General features: G+C 38.7%; 1 protein-coding gene across 1 annotated transcript; it reads right to left on the minus strand.

Annotated features, from left to right (window-relative positions):
* Positions 1-363: 363 nt before the first annotated feature.
* LOC138891894 (uncharacterized) lies at positions 364-789 on the minus strand. Its single transcript, XM_070175579.1, has one exon. It carries the CDS (start codon positions 787-789, stop codon positions 364-366), a length of 426 nt encoding a protein of 141 aa, XP_070031680.1.
* Between the last annotated feature and the right edge of the window lie 14,433 nt (positions 790-15,222).

A 15,222-nucleotide genomic window follows, 5' to 3' on the forward strand; every position in this document is an offset into this window, starting at 1 on the left:
ATCCTTATTCCACCTCAATATATCACCTTTTTCCTACCTGTTGCGGCGTGTAACCCGATCTCACCATATCAATATCAAGTGCTCAGTATACATAGTAAATTCACAATTCAAATCACGGAAACCCTTCACAATACTTAAACACCAAACCGAAACAAATAGCAAACTTGTACGTCATGAAAGTTCACATAAGTAATACTACATAGCGAGACCAATTCAGAATATACCACAAAAGGTACCGATAAACCAACGTAAGCAAATAATAGGAGATAATGAAACTATGGAAAGAACAATATCATGAACAGGAGGAAACAATGTCTTATAAGTAGAAATTAGGCGTGGGAACACAATTAGAGCATTTAATAATTAAGACAGGGAAAGAGATAATATGAGGAAAGTGGGGAAACACGGATAATGCTGCCGCATGTTCTGATATATCTTGGCGGCGCCCGGATGAATGGAGTACCGGGAACTGTGGGCGTCCTCTAGAATCAACTCACGAAGTCCATCCACATTAGGCAAACAAACACGACCCTGCATCATCAAGACCCCGTAATATCCAACAGTAACCTGCTTGGAACCACTGTGCCGCACTGTGTCCCTGAGGACTAACAAATGAGGGTCGTCATACTGTCGATCTCTGATACGCTTAAACAAAGAAGACCGAGCGATTGTACAAGCTAGAACACAAATGGGCTCTAAAATATCCATCCTCACCAACTGGTTGGCCAACATCTGAATATCTGATGCAATCGGCCTCTCACCGACTGGAATGAATGCAAGGCTACCCATACTCGCTGCCGTTCTACTCAAAGTGTCGGCCACCACATTGGCCTTCGCGGGATGATACAAGATGGTGATATCATAGTATTTCAATAACTCCAACCACCTCCTCTACCTCAATTTGAGATCCTTTTGCTTGAACAAATACTGAAGGCTCCGATGATCTGTGAAAACCTCACACGACATGCCGTAAAGATAGTGCCTCCAAATCTTCAGCGCATGAACAATAACTGCCAACTCTAAGTCATGGACAGGGTAATTCCTTTCTTGAACCTTCAATTTCCGCGCCGCATATGCAATCACCCTGCCATCCTGCATCAATAGTGCACCAAGCCCAACACAGGATGCATCATAATATACCATATAAGATCCTGAACCTATAGGCAACACCAACACCGACGTTGTAGTCATAGCAGTATTGAGCTTCTGAAAGCTGACCTTACACTCGTCTTACCATCTGAATGGGGCACCCTACTGGGTCAACCTGGTCAACGGGGCTACTATAGTTGAAAACCCCTCCACAAATCGATGGTAACATCCCGCCAAACCCAAAACACTTCTGATCTCCGTGGCTAAAGTGGGTCTAGGCTAGTTCTGAACTGCCTCAATCTTATTAGGATCTACCTGAATGCCCTCTGTTGATACAACATGTCCCAAGAAAGCGACTGAATCCAACCAAAACTCACACATCAAAAATTTAACATATAACTGGGTGTCTCTCAGAGTCTGAAGCACAATCCTAAGATGCTGCTCATGTTCCCCTCGACTGCAGGAGTAGATCAAAATATTGTCAATAAGTACAATCACAAAGGAGTCCAAATAAGGCTTGAACACTAGGTTCCTCAAATCCATAAATCCAGCTGGGGAACTGGTCAACCCAAATGACATTCACTAGAAACTCATAATGCTCGTACCAAGTACGAAAAGCTGTCTTAGGGACATCGGATGCCCTAATCCTCAACTGATGGTGGCCAGATATGAAATCAATCTTCGAAAACACCTTGGCACCATGAAGCTGATCAAATAAATCATCAATACTCGACAATGGATACTTGTTCTTGATGGTGACTTTGTTGAACTACCAATAATCTATACACATCCTCATCGATCCATCTTTCCTTTTCACAAACAACACAGGTGCACCCCAGGGCGAGACACTATGTCTAATGAAACCCTTATAAAACAAATTTTGCAACTGTTCCTTCAATTCTTTTAACTCTGGTAGGACCATGCGATATGGCAGAATGGAAATGGGCTGAGTGCCCAGAGCCAAATCAATACAGAAATCAATATCCCTGTCGGGTGGCATCCCTGGCAGGTCTGCAGGAAACACCTCTGGAAACTCACAAACAACTGGCATTGAATCCATGGAAGGAATCTCCGCACTAGAATCGCGGACATAAGCCAAATAATCTAGATACCCCTTGTCGACTATACGCCGAGTCTTCATATAAGTGACAACCCTGCTGGTAGAATGGCCAGGAGTCCCCCTCCACTCTAATCATGGCAACCCCAGAAAGGCTAAGGTCACCGTCTTGGCGTGACAGTCCAATATAGAGTGATAAGGTGACACCCAATCCATGCCCAAGATAACATCAAAATCAACCATATCGAGAAGTAAAAGATCTACACTAGTCTCAAGACTCAAAATGGTGACTACACATCAATGATAAATGCGGTCTACAATAATAGCATCCCCCATAGGTGTGGACACATACACAGGATCACTCAAAGAATCACGAGGCACAACCAAATATGAAGCAAAATAGAATGACACATAGGAGTAAGTAGAATCCGAATCAAATAGAACTGAAGCATCTCTACTGCAAACTGAAATAATACTTGTTATAACAGTGTCAGATGACTCAGCCTCAGGCCTGGCTGGAAAAACATAACACCAGGGATGGGCCCCACCACCCTGAACTACATCCTTGGGACGACCTTTAGCTGGCTGGCCTCCACCTTTAATGACCTGACCTCCACCTCTAACAATCTGGACTCTACCTCTGGCTGCCTGACCCCTGCCTCTGGCTGGCTGAGCTCGAACTGACGGCAATGCTCCTCTCTCAATGTGATAGGCAAAAACTTCACTAGGAAGAGCTGAGAGAACTGGTCCCATGTAAGAGCAGGAGACCCAGCTGGTCTGGTCAACAAATAATATCTCTACCATTTTTTAGCAGAACCGGTCATCTGAAATGCAGCAAAGTCGACCCCATTGTACTGGTAAGTGCCGAGCCTAACCTGGAAGAAGTAGTAACGAGACTACGGCGGGTCACTCACACTACAGCCTTTACGCTGTATATATGATAAAAGAAGAAAAGGAAGACAAGATAGAATAAAGTAGTAATTTGCAGGAAATAACTATAACTCTCATAAATAAGTCAACAACGTTGAGAAAATTACCAATCCTTAAGTGCAATGGAGAATACCGTAAAGCTAACACAACTCAGGGAAACATAAACACATAGGTTGTTGCAGCGTGCAACCCGATCCCACCGTACATCTCATATTTCTCCCTTATTTACTCATAATAGCATAAACAACAGTGAATATAAATAAAAGTATTGCAGCGAGCAACCCGATCCTACCATATCACAATAACACAATCATAGTTCACCTTTATGCCACCAAAAGATCCACCCTTATTACACATGTTGCGGCATGCAACCTGATCCCACCGTACATTATTGATTCATCCTTATTCCACCTTAATATATCAACCTTATTCCACCTGTTGCGGCGTCCAACCCGATCCCACCATATCAACATCAATTGCTTAGTATACACAGTAAATTCACATGTCAAATCACAAAAACCCTTCACAATACTTAAACACCAAACCGAAACAAATAGGAAACTGGTACGTCATGAAATTTCACATAAGTAATACTACACAGCGAGACCAATTCAGAATATACAACAAAAGGTACCGATAAACTAGTGTAAGCAAATAATAGGAGATAATGAAACTATAGAAAGAACAATATCATGAACAAGAGAAAACAATGTCTAACAAGTAGCAATTAGGTGTAGGAACACAATTAGAGCATGTAACAATTAAGATAGGGAAAGAGATAATATGAGGAAAGTGGGAAACAGATAAATTGGCGGCGCATAAGTACTCGTCACCTCACATATACGCCGCTCACATGAATTTCACCTAACAAATAGTCTGAGGGTTCCTAATTCCCTCAATTCAAAGTTAGACACAACACTTACCTCACTCCAAAGATGACTCACTGCTCAAACATAGCCTTGCATCTCAAACAAGCCTCCAGACCAATAGAATCTAGCAAATTACCAACCAAACGATTCAAATTAAACCTTAGGAACTACCCACGGTTGCAAGAATTCAATTTAGGCCATTTTTGAAAAAGTCAACACTCGGGCCTGCTTGGTCCAAACCCAAAAATTGGACCAAAACCTAATTACCCATTCACCCCCGAGCCCGGTTAGGTAATTTGTTTTAGAATCCGACCTCAATTTTAGGTTTAAATCCCCAATTTACCAAATCCCTAGTTTCTACCCAAAACCTCCCAATTCCACCATGCAAACCTTAGATTTTAAGTTGAAATTGTAGGAAAAGTAGTGAAAGATTGAAAGGAAATAGGTTAGAATCACTTACCAACGATTTCGAAGAAGAACTCTTGGATAAAGCGCCTCTAAGGGTTTAGGTTTTGAAAATTTGAGAAATGAAACAAAAATCCTATCTAAGTCATTTTTGTTTAGCTACAGATGTCGTATTTTCGACCTGGGCTTCGCAAATGCAAAGATTACATCGCAAATGCGAGAAACATCATACATCGGCATTCTTCGCAAATGCGACCCAGTGATGACAAATGCGAAGAATCCCCCTCCCAACTCCAATCGCAAATGCGAGACATTGTTCGCAAATTCGAACTCTGGCCTCCCCAGCTACTCTTCGCAAATGCGATGAGTAGATCGCAAATGCGAACTCCACAGTGGTCGCAAATGCGATGCTTGGTCTCGCAATTGTGAGATCTGAGGCCTGCAACAAAACTGAAACACACCAGCAATGTTCTAAGTCCAAATGCACTCCATAGCCTATCCGAAACTTACACGAGCCCTCGGGGCTCCATACCAAACATGAACACAGGTCTAAAGATATCATACAAACTTGCTCGAGTGATCAAATCGCCAAAATAATACCTAGAACTACGAATCAGACACCAAATCAACGGAACTTTTCACGAAAGCATTAAAACTTCTATTTTCAGAACTGGACGTCCGAATCACGTCAAACCAATTTCGTTTTTCATACAATTTCACAGACAAGTCATAAATGTGGTATTGGACCAATACCAGGTTCCAGAACCAAAATATGGACCCGTTATCCAAGAAGTCAAGCTTTGGTCAAATAGTTTAAATTCATTAAGCCTTTAACTTTAAAATTTTGACAAAGTCTGATATCTCGGGCTAGGGACTTCCGAATTCGATTCCGGGCATACGCCCAAGTCCCAAATCATGATAAGGACCCACCAAAACCATCAAAACATGAATCCGGGTCCGTTTACTAAAAATGTTGACAAAAGTCAACTCAAATGAAGATTGTTTTGGCAAAAATTCTTAATTTTCTCAGTTTTTAATATAAAAGCTTTCCAAAAAGATGCCCAGACTATGTACACAAATCGAGAAAGGCTAAAACATGAATTTTAAGGCTTGAGATCACAAAATTAGGTTTCAAAATATGAGATGACCTATCGGGTCATCACACATAAGGTGTTTTCAGAGTGAGTGTTACAGTTATGGTATTTATAGAGGTGCTTAAGAAGAATACAATGGCTTATAAACATTGAAAGTCGACTTAGAAAATGATTATGGTTCTGGTTGGGGCGAAAGAGCTCCATGACTTATTGATCTGATAAGGGGTTTTGGGATTCCGTGTCTTTCTTTTATTATCGGCACTGTACGAAAGTTTTGGAACAAGGTTTGGCTTGATATGGGTCTTTATAATAGTACCTGGTTAGTTTGGAGTAGTTACTCTGATCGGGAATAGTGCTGCGAGCATGCAGGTTGTCTTATATGTTATGTGATTATATCTGGGGTTATGGTTATGGCTTGATACACCTTGTTCAGACTCATACAGTGTGTAGATGTTAGATTTGTGTCTTGAAAAGAATTCTGGATGTTGGAAATTTGGGATCTATGTTTTACTGACTAAAGTTAAAGTAATGATCTTCAATTATGTTATATTATCAGGCCTATATGGAATAGGGCGGTGTGGGATCACCACCGGGTACGTGCGTGGTAAGGAGGAATAGTGATTTGATGGCTTGGAAACAACTCTTGGCACGTTCGAGGGGCGAACATATGTTTATGTGGGGGAGAATGTAATGACCCGACCTATCATTTTGACTATTTCAGTCTCATTCCCCCATTTACTGCTCAATTTGTGCTTTACAACTATTACATGACATTCCGGGGTAGTTGGTTCAGGTCCGGTAGGTTTCAGAATAAATTCATACACTTAGTCTCAAGGATGAAACCTTAAATTGAAAAGGTTGACCTGATGTTGACTTATGTATAAACATCCATGGAATAGAATTTGATGATTCCAATAGCTCCGTATGGTGATTTTTGACTTAGGAGCGTGTCCGAAAAATTATTTAGAAGTCCGTAGTTAAATTAGACTTGAAATGACTAAAATAAAAATTAAACTTTAGATGTTTCACCGAATAGTTGACCTTTTGATATCGGGGTCGGAATCTAGTTCTGAAAATTTTCATAGGTCCGTTATATCATTTATGACTTGTGTGCAAAATTTGAGGTTAATTAGACTTGATTTGATAGGTTTCAGCATCGAATGTAGAAGTTGAAAATTCTTAGTTTCATTAAGCTTGAATTGGAGTATGATTCATGATTTTAGCGTTGTTTGATGTGATTTGAGGCTTCAACTAAGTTCGTATGATATTTTAGGACTTGTTGGTGTATTTGATTGAGGTCCCGTGGGCCTCGGGTGAGTTTCAGATGGTTAATGGATCAATTTTGGACTTAGAATAATTGAAACTTGCTGCGGCCTACTTATGCAATCGCACCTGCGGAACTTGGCTCACAGGTGAGAGCTCGCAGAAGCGAGCTTGGAAAGCGAAGATGAGGGCAGAGGGCTGTGAGGCAGTGGTCGCAGGTGCGAGGGAATTTCCGCATCTGCATGATCGCAGTTGCTGACGAATGGGCGCAGAAGCGCAAGCTCAGTAGAAGCGGACATAGCCCTACAAATGTGAGCCCGCATATGCGGCTTCAAGGACGCAGAAGCGGACGCAGTGAAGGCCTTGGAAAACCACAGAAGCGGTTGATTTCTTGCACCGGCGAGACCGCAGAAGCGGCTAAGTGAGTCACAGGTGCGAAACCCCTGGACAATATACATTTCGAAGGGGTTATGAGTTTTGCCATTTTTGGACATTTCCAACACGGTATTGGGGCGATCTTCAGGTAAGTCACTTGTGATCATTGTTAGTCAATAATATTGGATTATCATTGAGTATTTCACCTAGATTACGTGTTTTTGAGGTGAAATTAGAGGATTTGGGCCTAGGGATTTCAAAAGAGGAATTTAAGATTTGGAGGTCGAGTTGATGTCGGAATTTGATAAATTTGATATGGTTGGACTCGTGGTTGAATGGGCATTCGTAATTTGTAACTTTTGTCTGGTTATGAGATGTGGGACCCATGATAAAGTTTTGAGTTAAATTTCGGATTTTATTGGAAAATTAGTATTTTCATATGGAATAAATTCCTATGATTTGTATTGTTTGGATTGAATTAATTGTGACTAGATACGAGGCTTTCAAAGGCCATTTCACGAGGAAAAGGCATAGCGGAGTAAAGAATCACACGGTTTGAGGTAAGTAACATTTCTAAACTTGATTATGAGGGTATGAATCCGCAAATTTTATGTTATATCAATGGTTGGATGTGACACACCTGCTAGGTGAGGAGTGTGTGGGCGTGCACCATAGAAAATATGACTTAAATAAATTCTGCAGAGTTGTAAAATTAAAGAATCATGTTATTATCCATATATTCTCTACGTGTTACAGAAATTGAGCCGAGGTTCATATTAAAGATCATGTTTAGGCTACTTGCCGATATTTTGGGACCCATAGGGTTGTGTTGCTATTGAATTTAATTATTTTAAAATGTGCATTTCATATTCAGACATGTTCTTCCATTGTGAGGATATTTATGGGATCGAGTTGCGTGCCGCAGCAGGCCATATTGGCTTTATATATTATTATTATTATTATTATATGGATTGGGGCGCAACAGGTCTTATAGGATTTATTATTATGTGGATCGGGGCTGCTCGCCTGCAGCAGGCCATATCGGCTTTATATCACGCTTGGGCTGAAGGAGACCCTACGGAGTCTGCACAACCCATTGAGCGTTGATGATGTATATTCGAGATGGACTTACCAGCGCATGAACTTTCCTTATTTATTTATATTCGGGATAGACTACCTAGGGCATGGACTTGCCTTATTTATTTATATTCGGGATGAACTTCCCAGGGCATGGACTTGCCTTATTTATATATGTTCGGGATGGACTTCCCAGGGCATTTACTTTCCTTATTGATTTATAATTGTGATGAATTTTTCCTTGACATGGATCTTGTCCTAGCATTTATATTTGGGGATAAATTTACCCCATGGGCTGGATTGGCCTTGTACGGTACTGAGTCACTGACTGGTAGTTGATATATATATATATAGGATGGATCTTCCCTGGGCTGGATTGGTCATATACAATACTAGTTTAACTGTTGAACTTGAAAGCATGCCTACATTTCTGTACTGCTATTTCTATATTGGACTGTACCTGCTGAGCTCATCACTCATTTTATCCCAAAGGTTGTTCTTGTTACTTATTGAGTAGGTTATACTCATACTACACCATGCACCTCGTGTGTAGATCCAGGTGCTTCCGGATGCGGCGACTGTTAGATCTTAGAGTAGTATCAGTTGAAGACTATCAAGGTAGTTGCTTGGCGTTTGCTGACCTTGACTCTCTTTAATTTTAGTTATTATACTGTTTTATATTTTTAGAAAGTGTTTTTATCAGTCAAACTTTGTATCAATTAGATGCTCATGTAATCAGTGACACAGAGTTTTGGGAGTCTTTTGTATAATAAATTGTGAGGTTTTCTATTGAATTCAAATATTATATTTGCAAACTCATTAGATATTGTGTTTTGTTGAGGTCGGCTTGTCTAGTGTTCAGATAGGCGCGATCACGACATGTTAGGATTTTGGGTCGTGACAGAGTGAGAGAAAAGTGATTGGTAAGAGTCAAAAGTAAAATATCCGATAAAGTTTTTGTCTTTGAAAATAGAATTTTTATTGAATAAAGAATAATGATGATTAAATATTTAAAATAATTAAAGGATAAGCTAATAGTAATAATTTGAATCCAAAATAGTTAAACTATATTTAATATTGAGAAAAAATTAGTTAAACTCTATTTAGTATTGAGAAGAAAATTAAGTGTTTACATAAACTTATTAGAAAACAAATTAGTTTAGTTATTCTCCAAATTCATCATATAAGTAAGATTATATTTCAGGTTGATAAAACCCTAGGATACATAAATTTGTCTTCGTAAGAAGAACAATGAAAAGAACTAAAAGATATATATATATATATTCAACAGTATATATATATATATTAGTTAATAACATTTTATGTAATTTCTTAAAGCCTATGTATTCAACAGTATATGGTATAGACGCAATAATTTGTTCTTTTTATGTACACTTTATACTAATTACTCTAAATACACGTGCAACACACATACACTAATACTAGTAGGTCTAAATGTCCAAACAATTAAAAAAAATTAAACTCCCAAAAGTTGATTTTTTCATATTTCATTACCATATAGATGAGAGAGAAACATTTAATAAGGAAGAAGGGAATAAAACAAATCCCTGGTTTCGTGGGATCTATTTATTTACTTAACCTGCCAAAATAGTAAAAAATCTTTCATTATTGAAATAAACCACAAGAGATGTTATTTATATAAATACTATATACGAGACCTACTATGTAAAAATCTCAAAATTTTGGGAAATCTAAAAATACCCATGTAGAATGCGGGACACAAACACAAATAGCCAATATTTAAGAAAATTTTATAAACAATCCTAGCAGCAATACGTGATTAACAAATATAGCACCTAATAAATTATATTCCTTAATAAAACCTATCTAGATCATGAATCACGTTAAAAAATATTCCAAACATTTCAGTTCCTAAAAATCCATCCAAATAATTAGGACCTCAATAACTCCTCCTATAATCAAGGCGGACTTCACACTTCCTCAAATTTCTTGCAGTACCCTAAATCACATTCATTGCTAACATATTGTAACGGCCCGACTTGTCATTTTGTGAATTAGCATCTCGTTCAGCGACTTAAGGTCCCATGAAGCTTTGTGATGTGTATTATTACTTGCGTGTGCGGTCGAGTTTGATTTTCGGATGATTCAGGATCAAATTGGAAGATCCATTCTTGTTTAAGAAGCTTAAAAAAAAGAGTTGTCCAAAGAGTTGACTTTTGAGCAAATGACTCTGGAATAAATTTTTGATGATTCCAATAGCTCTGTATGATGATTTTGGACTTAGGAGCGTGTACGAAAAATTATTTGGAAGCTCGTAGCTAAATTAGGCTTGAAATAGCTAAAACAAAAATTTAAGTTTGAAAGTTTGACCCGGGAGTTTACTTTTTGATATCGAGTCCGGAATCTAATTCTGAAAATTTGAATACCTCCATTATGTCATTTATGACTCGAGTACAAAATTTGAGGTTAAGCGGACTTGATTTGATAGGTTTCGGCATTGAAGGTAGAAGTTGGAAATTGTTAGTTTTTTATTAGGCTTGAATTGGAGTGCGATTTGTATTTTTGATATTGTTTGATGTGATTTGAGGGCTCAACTAAGTTTGTATCATATTTTATGACTTGTTGGTACATTTATACGGGGTCCCGAGTGGCTCGAATGAGTTTCAGGGTAAGTTTTGAGTGAGTCCAGGCATTTCGGCACTCTGACGATGGGACAGTTGAAGTGCGGAGGGTACATTTTAGAGTGCAGAAGTGCGGCCGTAGAAAGGTAATTTTGCTGGTTCGCTAGTCCGACTTCGGAGGCTTATATCATTTAATCTACAAGGAATTTTGAGTTGATTCAAAAACGAAAGTTGTAGCTCTTTGCATCTAGTTTCCGGAAATTGAAACCAATAATCATTTGGATATTTGTAGAGAAAGTTATAGTCAATTAACTGAAGCTTGGTAGTGCAAAGCTACAGATGTGCGACCACACAATTTGGATTGCGGCCGCAAAACCTGTGATGTGCGGCCGCACAAATAAATATGTGGTCAGCACAAAGGGGATCAGATTTTGTACTATATGAATGAGGGTTTCATCTCAGTTTTCATTTTTGGACTTTGGGAGCTCGATTTGTGGCGATGTTTCAGGGGATTTTCAAAGAATTCTTCGGGGTAAGTGATTCTAACTCGGGTTTGGCTATATTACACGAACCCATTGTTATATTCATCATTTAATTAGTATTTTGAGATGAAATTTTTGGGAAAAATTGTAGAAATTTTGTAAAAGGAATTTTTAAGATTTGAATGTCGATTTAGAGTCGGATTTGAGTGAAACTAGTATGGTTGGAGTCGTATCAGAATGAGTGTTTGGATTTCATAAAAATTATGTTGTGTTCAAGATGCGGGCCCCGCGTTGACTTTTAAATGTAAAATTTTTAGTTGATATTTTATTATCCATAATTATTTCTGATGAATTTTAATGAATTTATACAATTAATTTGGTTAGATTTCAGTTGTCCGGAGGTCAATTCAAGCAAGAAGGCGATTTTGGAATATGAGCCTAACTTCAAAAAGGTAAGTATCTTGCCTAACCTTGAGTGGGGGAATTACCCCTTAGGCATTGATTCTTATGTGAAAAACTGTGTAATTGAAAACCATGTATGCAAGGTGACGAGTACGTACTTAGTTTATATGTGCAAATTATATCGGTTAAAATTCTTAGACTCCCTTATGTATTAAATTAAAAATTATTGGCACTTATTAAATCCTCTATTTGTCATGCCTAAATCCTTATTTATTGAATTTATTTTTATATGATAATTGGGTGTGATTGCCACCTTGATTTTTATGTGAATCCCGTGTTTTTGTTGAGTTGATATTTTCTGGAGATAATTTCATTATGGATTATTCATTTGCAAATAATGTATTTAAAAAAAATGTAAAAGGAGGTATTAATGTATTTGCCAAAAATTTGGATTAAAGAAGGCGTTATTCTTTGATGAATTACTTTCCAGTTCATGTTGTTGAAATTGGTATTGAGTTATAAAGGCCGTAAATCATATTGAGGCAAAGTGTTAAATTGTGAAATATTATTTTGTTGAGTTGTTCACTCCCGAATATTTTGTTAAAATTTTGTGCCCATTATGATCGAGCCATGGGCTCCTTATTGTGAAAAATAACGTATTGTTGATTTATGTGGCAAGTTGTAATATTTGAGCACTTGATGCGTAATTTTTGATATGTTGTAATATTTAGCACTTGGTGTGCGATTTGTGATATGTTGTAATATTTGAGCACTTGATGTGAAATTTGTGTTATGTTTTAATATTTGAGCACTTGAGGTGCAATTTGTGATATCTTTTGCTATTTGAGCACTTGATATGCAATTTATAATATGTTGTGATATTTGAGCACTTGAGGTGCAAGTTGTGTTATGATGTGATAATAGGGCACTTGAGGTGCGAATTGTGATATATTATGATATTGAAACGCATGCGGTGGTATAAGGTGTGGGTATTGAAACGCATGCGGTGAGATAAGGGGGGATTGATATGTTTGGTTAGTAGGGGAACTACTAGAAGCCATGTGGTATGATAAGGGTGGAAAAAATGCGGGATGCTATTTCGGGAAAAAATATTTTTTAAAACTAAATGTGAAGGCTCCCGCGGTGATATAATAAAAGATTATGAATTTATTTAAAATTTGGGACTACCAGGCGGTACCTCTGGAGTGCCCTTTATTGGAATTTATTTATAATTTGGCACTACGAGGCGGTACCTCGGAAGTGCCCTTTGTTGAAATTTATTTATGATTAAGGACTACAAGGCGGTATCTCGGGAGTGCCCTTTGTTGATATTTCTCTATGTAACGACTTGGCCGGTCATTTTTGAGAATTTAAGTCCTGTTCGGCGGCATAAGCCCCTGAGCAGCTTCCTATTATGTGTATTGACTTGTGTACATGGTTGAATTCAGTCACCTGATGATTTAGAGTGATTTGGGACACTTAGTCCCTAAAACGGAAGTTTAAGTCTTAGGATTTTGACCGTATTCGGAACTGTGTGAAGATGACTCCGGAATGAAATTACGTCAGTTCCATTAGCTCCATTGGGTGAATATGGACTAAGGAGCATGTCCGGATTGTGAATTTGAGGTATGTAGCTCATTTAGGCTTGAAATGGCAAAAGTTGATTTTTTGGAGATTTTTACCAGAAGTGGACTTTTTGATATCGGGGTTGGAATGCGATTCCGAGAGTTGGAACAACTTCGTTATGTTATTTGGGACTTGCCTGCAAAATTTGACGTCATTCCGGGTTGGTTTGATAGGTTTCAGCGTGAATTTTAAAAGTTAGAAGATTTGAAAGTTCATAAGTTTGATTCTTGGTTCGATTCATCGTTTGGACGTTGTTTGATGTGATTTGAGACCTTGAGCGAGTCCATATTAGGGTATGGAACTTGTTGGTATATTTGGTTGATGTCCCAGGGGCCTCGGGTGTGTTTCACATGCTTAACGGATCGAAATGTGGACTTGTGTAGTTGTTGAAGCTTTCAAGCTTCTGGTGTAATCGCACCTGCGGTGGGGTGGCCGCAGGTGCAGACTCGCACGTGTGGAAGGGAGCTCGCAGATGCGGCCCTGGTCTGGGCAGCCAGTAGTCGCAGGTGCGAAAAATGGGGTACAAAAGCGAAGCCACTCTTGCGGAGGAGGGATCGCAGAAGCGGAAGGCGAGCTGAGAAGAGGATTCCGCAGGCGAGCTTCTTTGAGGGTTTTTCAAGCAAATCGATTGGGTAAGTGTTCGTATTCGAGGGTTTTTTCAAGAATTTATTTAATTCCTTGATTTTTTTATTTTTTGTATCATTTAATTTGTATTTAGAGTTGAGGAAAATGGAGGTTTTTGAAGGAAAAATTCAAAATGAAAAATCATGATTTGAGGGACGAAATGGTATCGGAATTTGATAATTTTAGTATGGTTGAACTCGTAACGGAATGGGTGTTCGGGTTTTGTGAAATTTGACGGGTTCCAATGTGATGACCCAAAAGATCATCTTTAAATTTGATAATTAATTCTGTGTTCTAAGACCCCGAAAAGCAGTATTTGTCATTCCTCGACTTGCGTGCGCAGTCCGTATAATTTTCCGGAAAGTTTTTATGTGAGAAACAAAATGGATTAAAATGTGAAATAGAACCTTGAAACTCAACTAAGTTGACTTTGGTCAACATTTTGAACAAACAAATCCGCATCAGTGTTTTGATAGTGTCGATAGGTCTGTATCGTGATTTGGAACTCGGGCGTATGCCAGAAATTTAATTTGAAGGTCCCTAGCTCAAGTTATGGCCATTTAACGGAAACTGAAAATTTAAAGGCTAAAGATTTCCAAAGTTGACCATAGATTTGACCTTTTGATATCAGGGTCAGATTACGATTACGGAAGTTGGAGCAGGTCCGTAATATTGCTTATGACTTGTGTGCAAAATATTGAGGTCATTCAGATGTGATTTGAGGGCTCGACTAAATTCGTATGGTGTTTTAGGATTGGTTGGTATGTTTGGTTGAGAGATTAGTAAAGTTAAGAAATTTGGGAGTTTGGCCATGGTCAATATCGGGTTAAGACAACTTCTTTTCAGTGTTTTAAGTGCGCGAGCAGGTCCATAGCGTGTTTTATGATTAAAATTCATATATGATTTGTGTCCGGGAGGTTCAGGATGAGTTTCGGGAGTGCTGAGGCAAAAAGGGAAGTGCAGACCTCAGGAGAGTTGTGCAGACCGCATAATTTTGTGTGCGGCCGTACTGAGGAACTCTCAGATTCGATGGTACGACTTCGGAAGTTTATATATTTTGATCCACAAAGAACTTTGAGATTATTCAAACATAAAAGTTGTAGCCCTTTATGTCTGGTTTTCAGAAAGGTAAAGAAGTCATCATTTGGACATATGTAGAGAAAGATATGGCAAAAACACTAAAGCCTGGAAGTACAGTTTCAAGAGAGTGCGACCGCACCATTTATGTGCGACCGTAGGAGCTGGGGATGTGCGGCCGCACCATTTTTGTGCGGACCGCACATTGGGAGTTCTGAGGATGTACTATATATCCGATGTTTAGCTTAT

Source organism: Nicotiana tomentosiformis, chromosome 5 (genome assembly GCF_000390325.3).
Source record: "Nicotiana tomentosiformis chromosome 5, ASM39032v3, whole genome shotgun sequence".
Classification (NCBI taxonomy): Eukaryota; Viridiplantae; Streptophyta; class Magnoliopsida; order Solanales; family Solanaceae; genus Nicotiana; species Nicotiana tomentosiformis.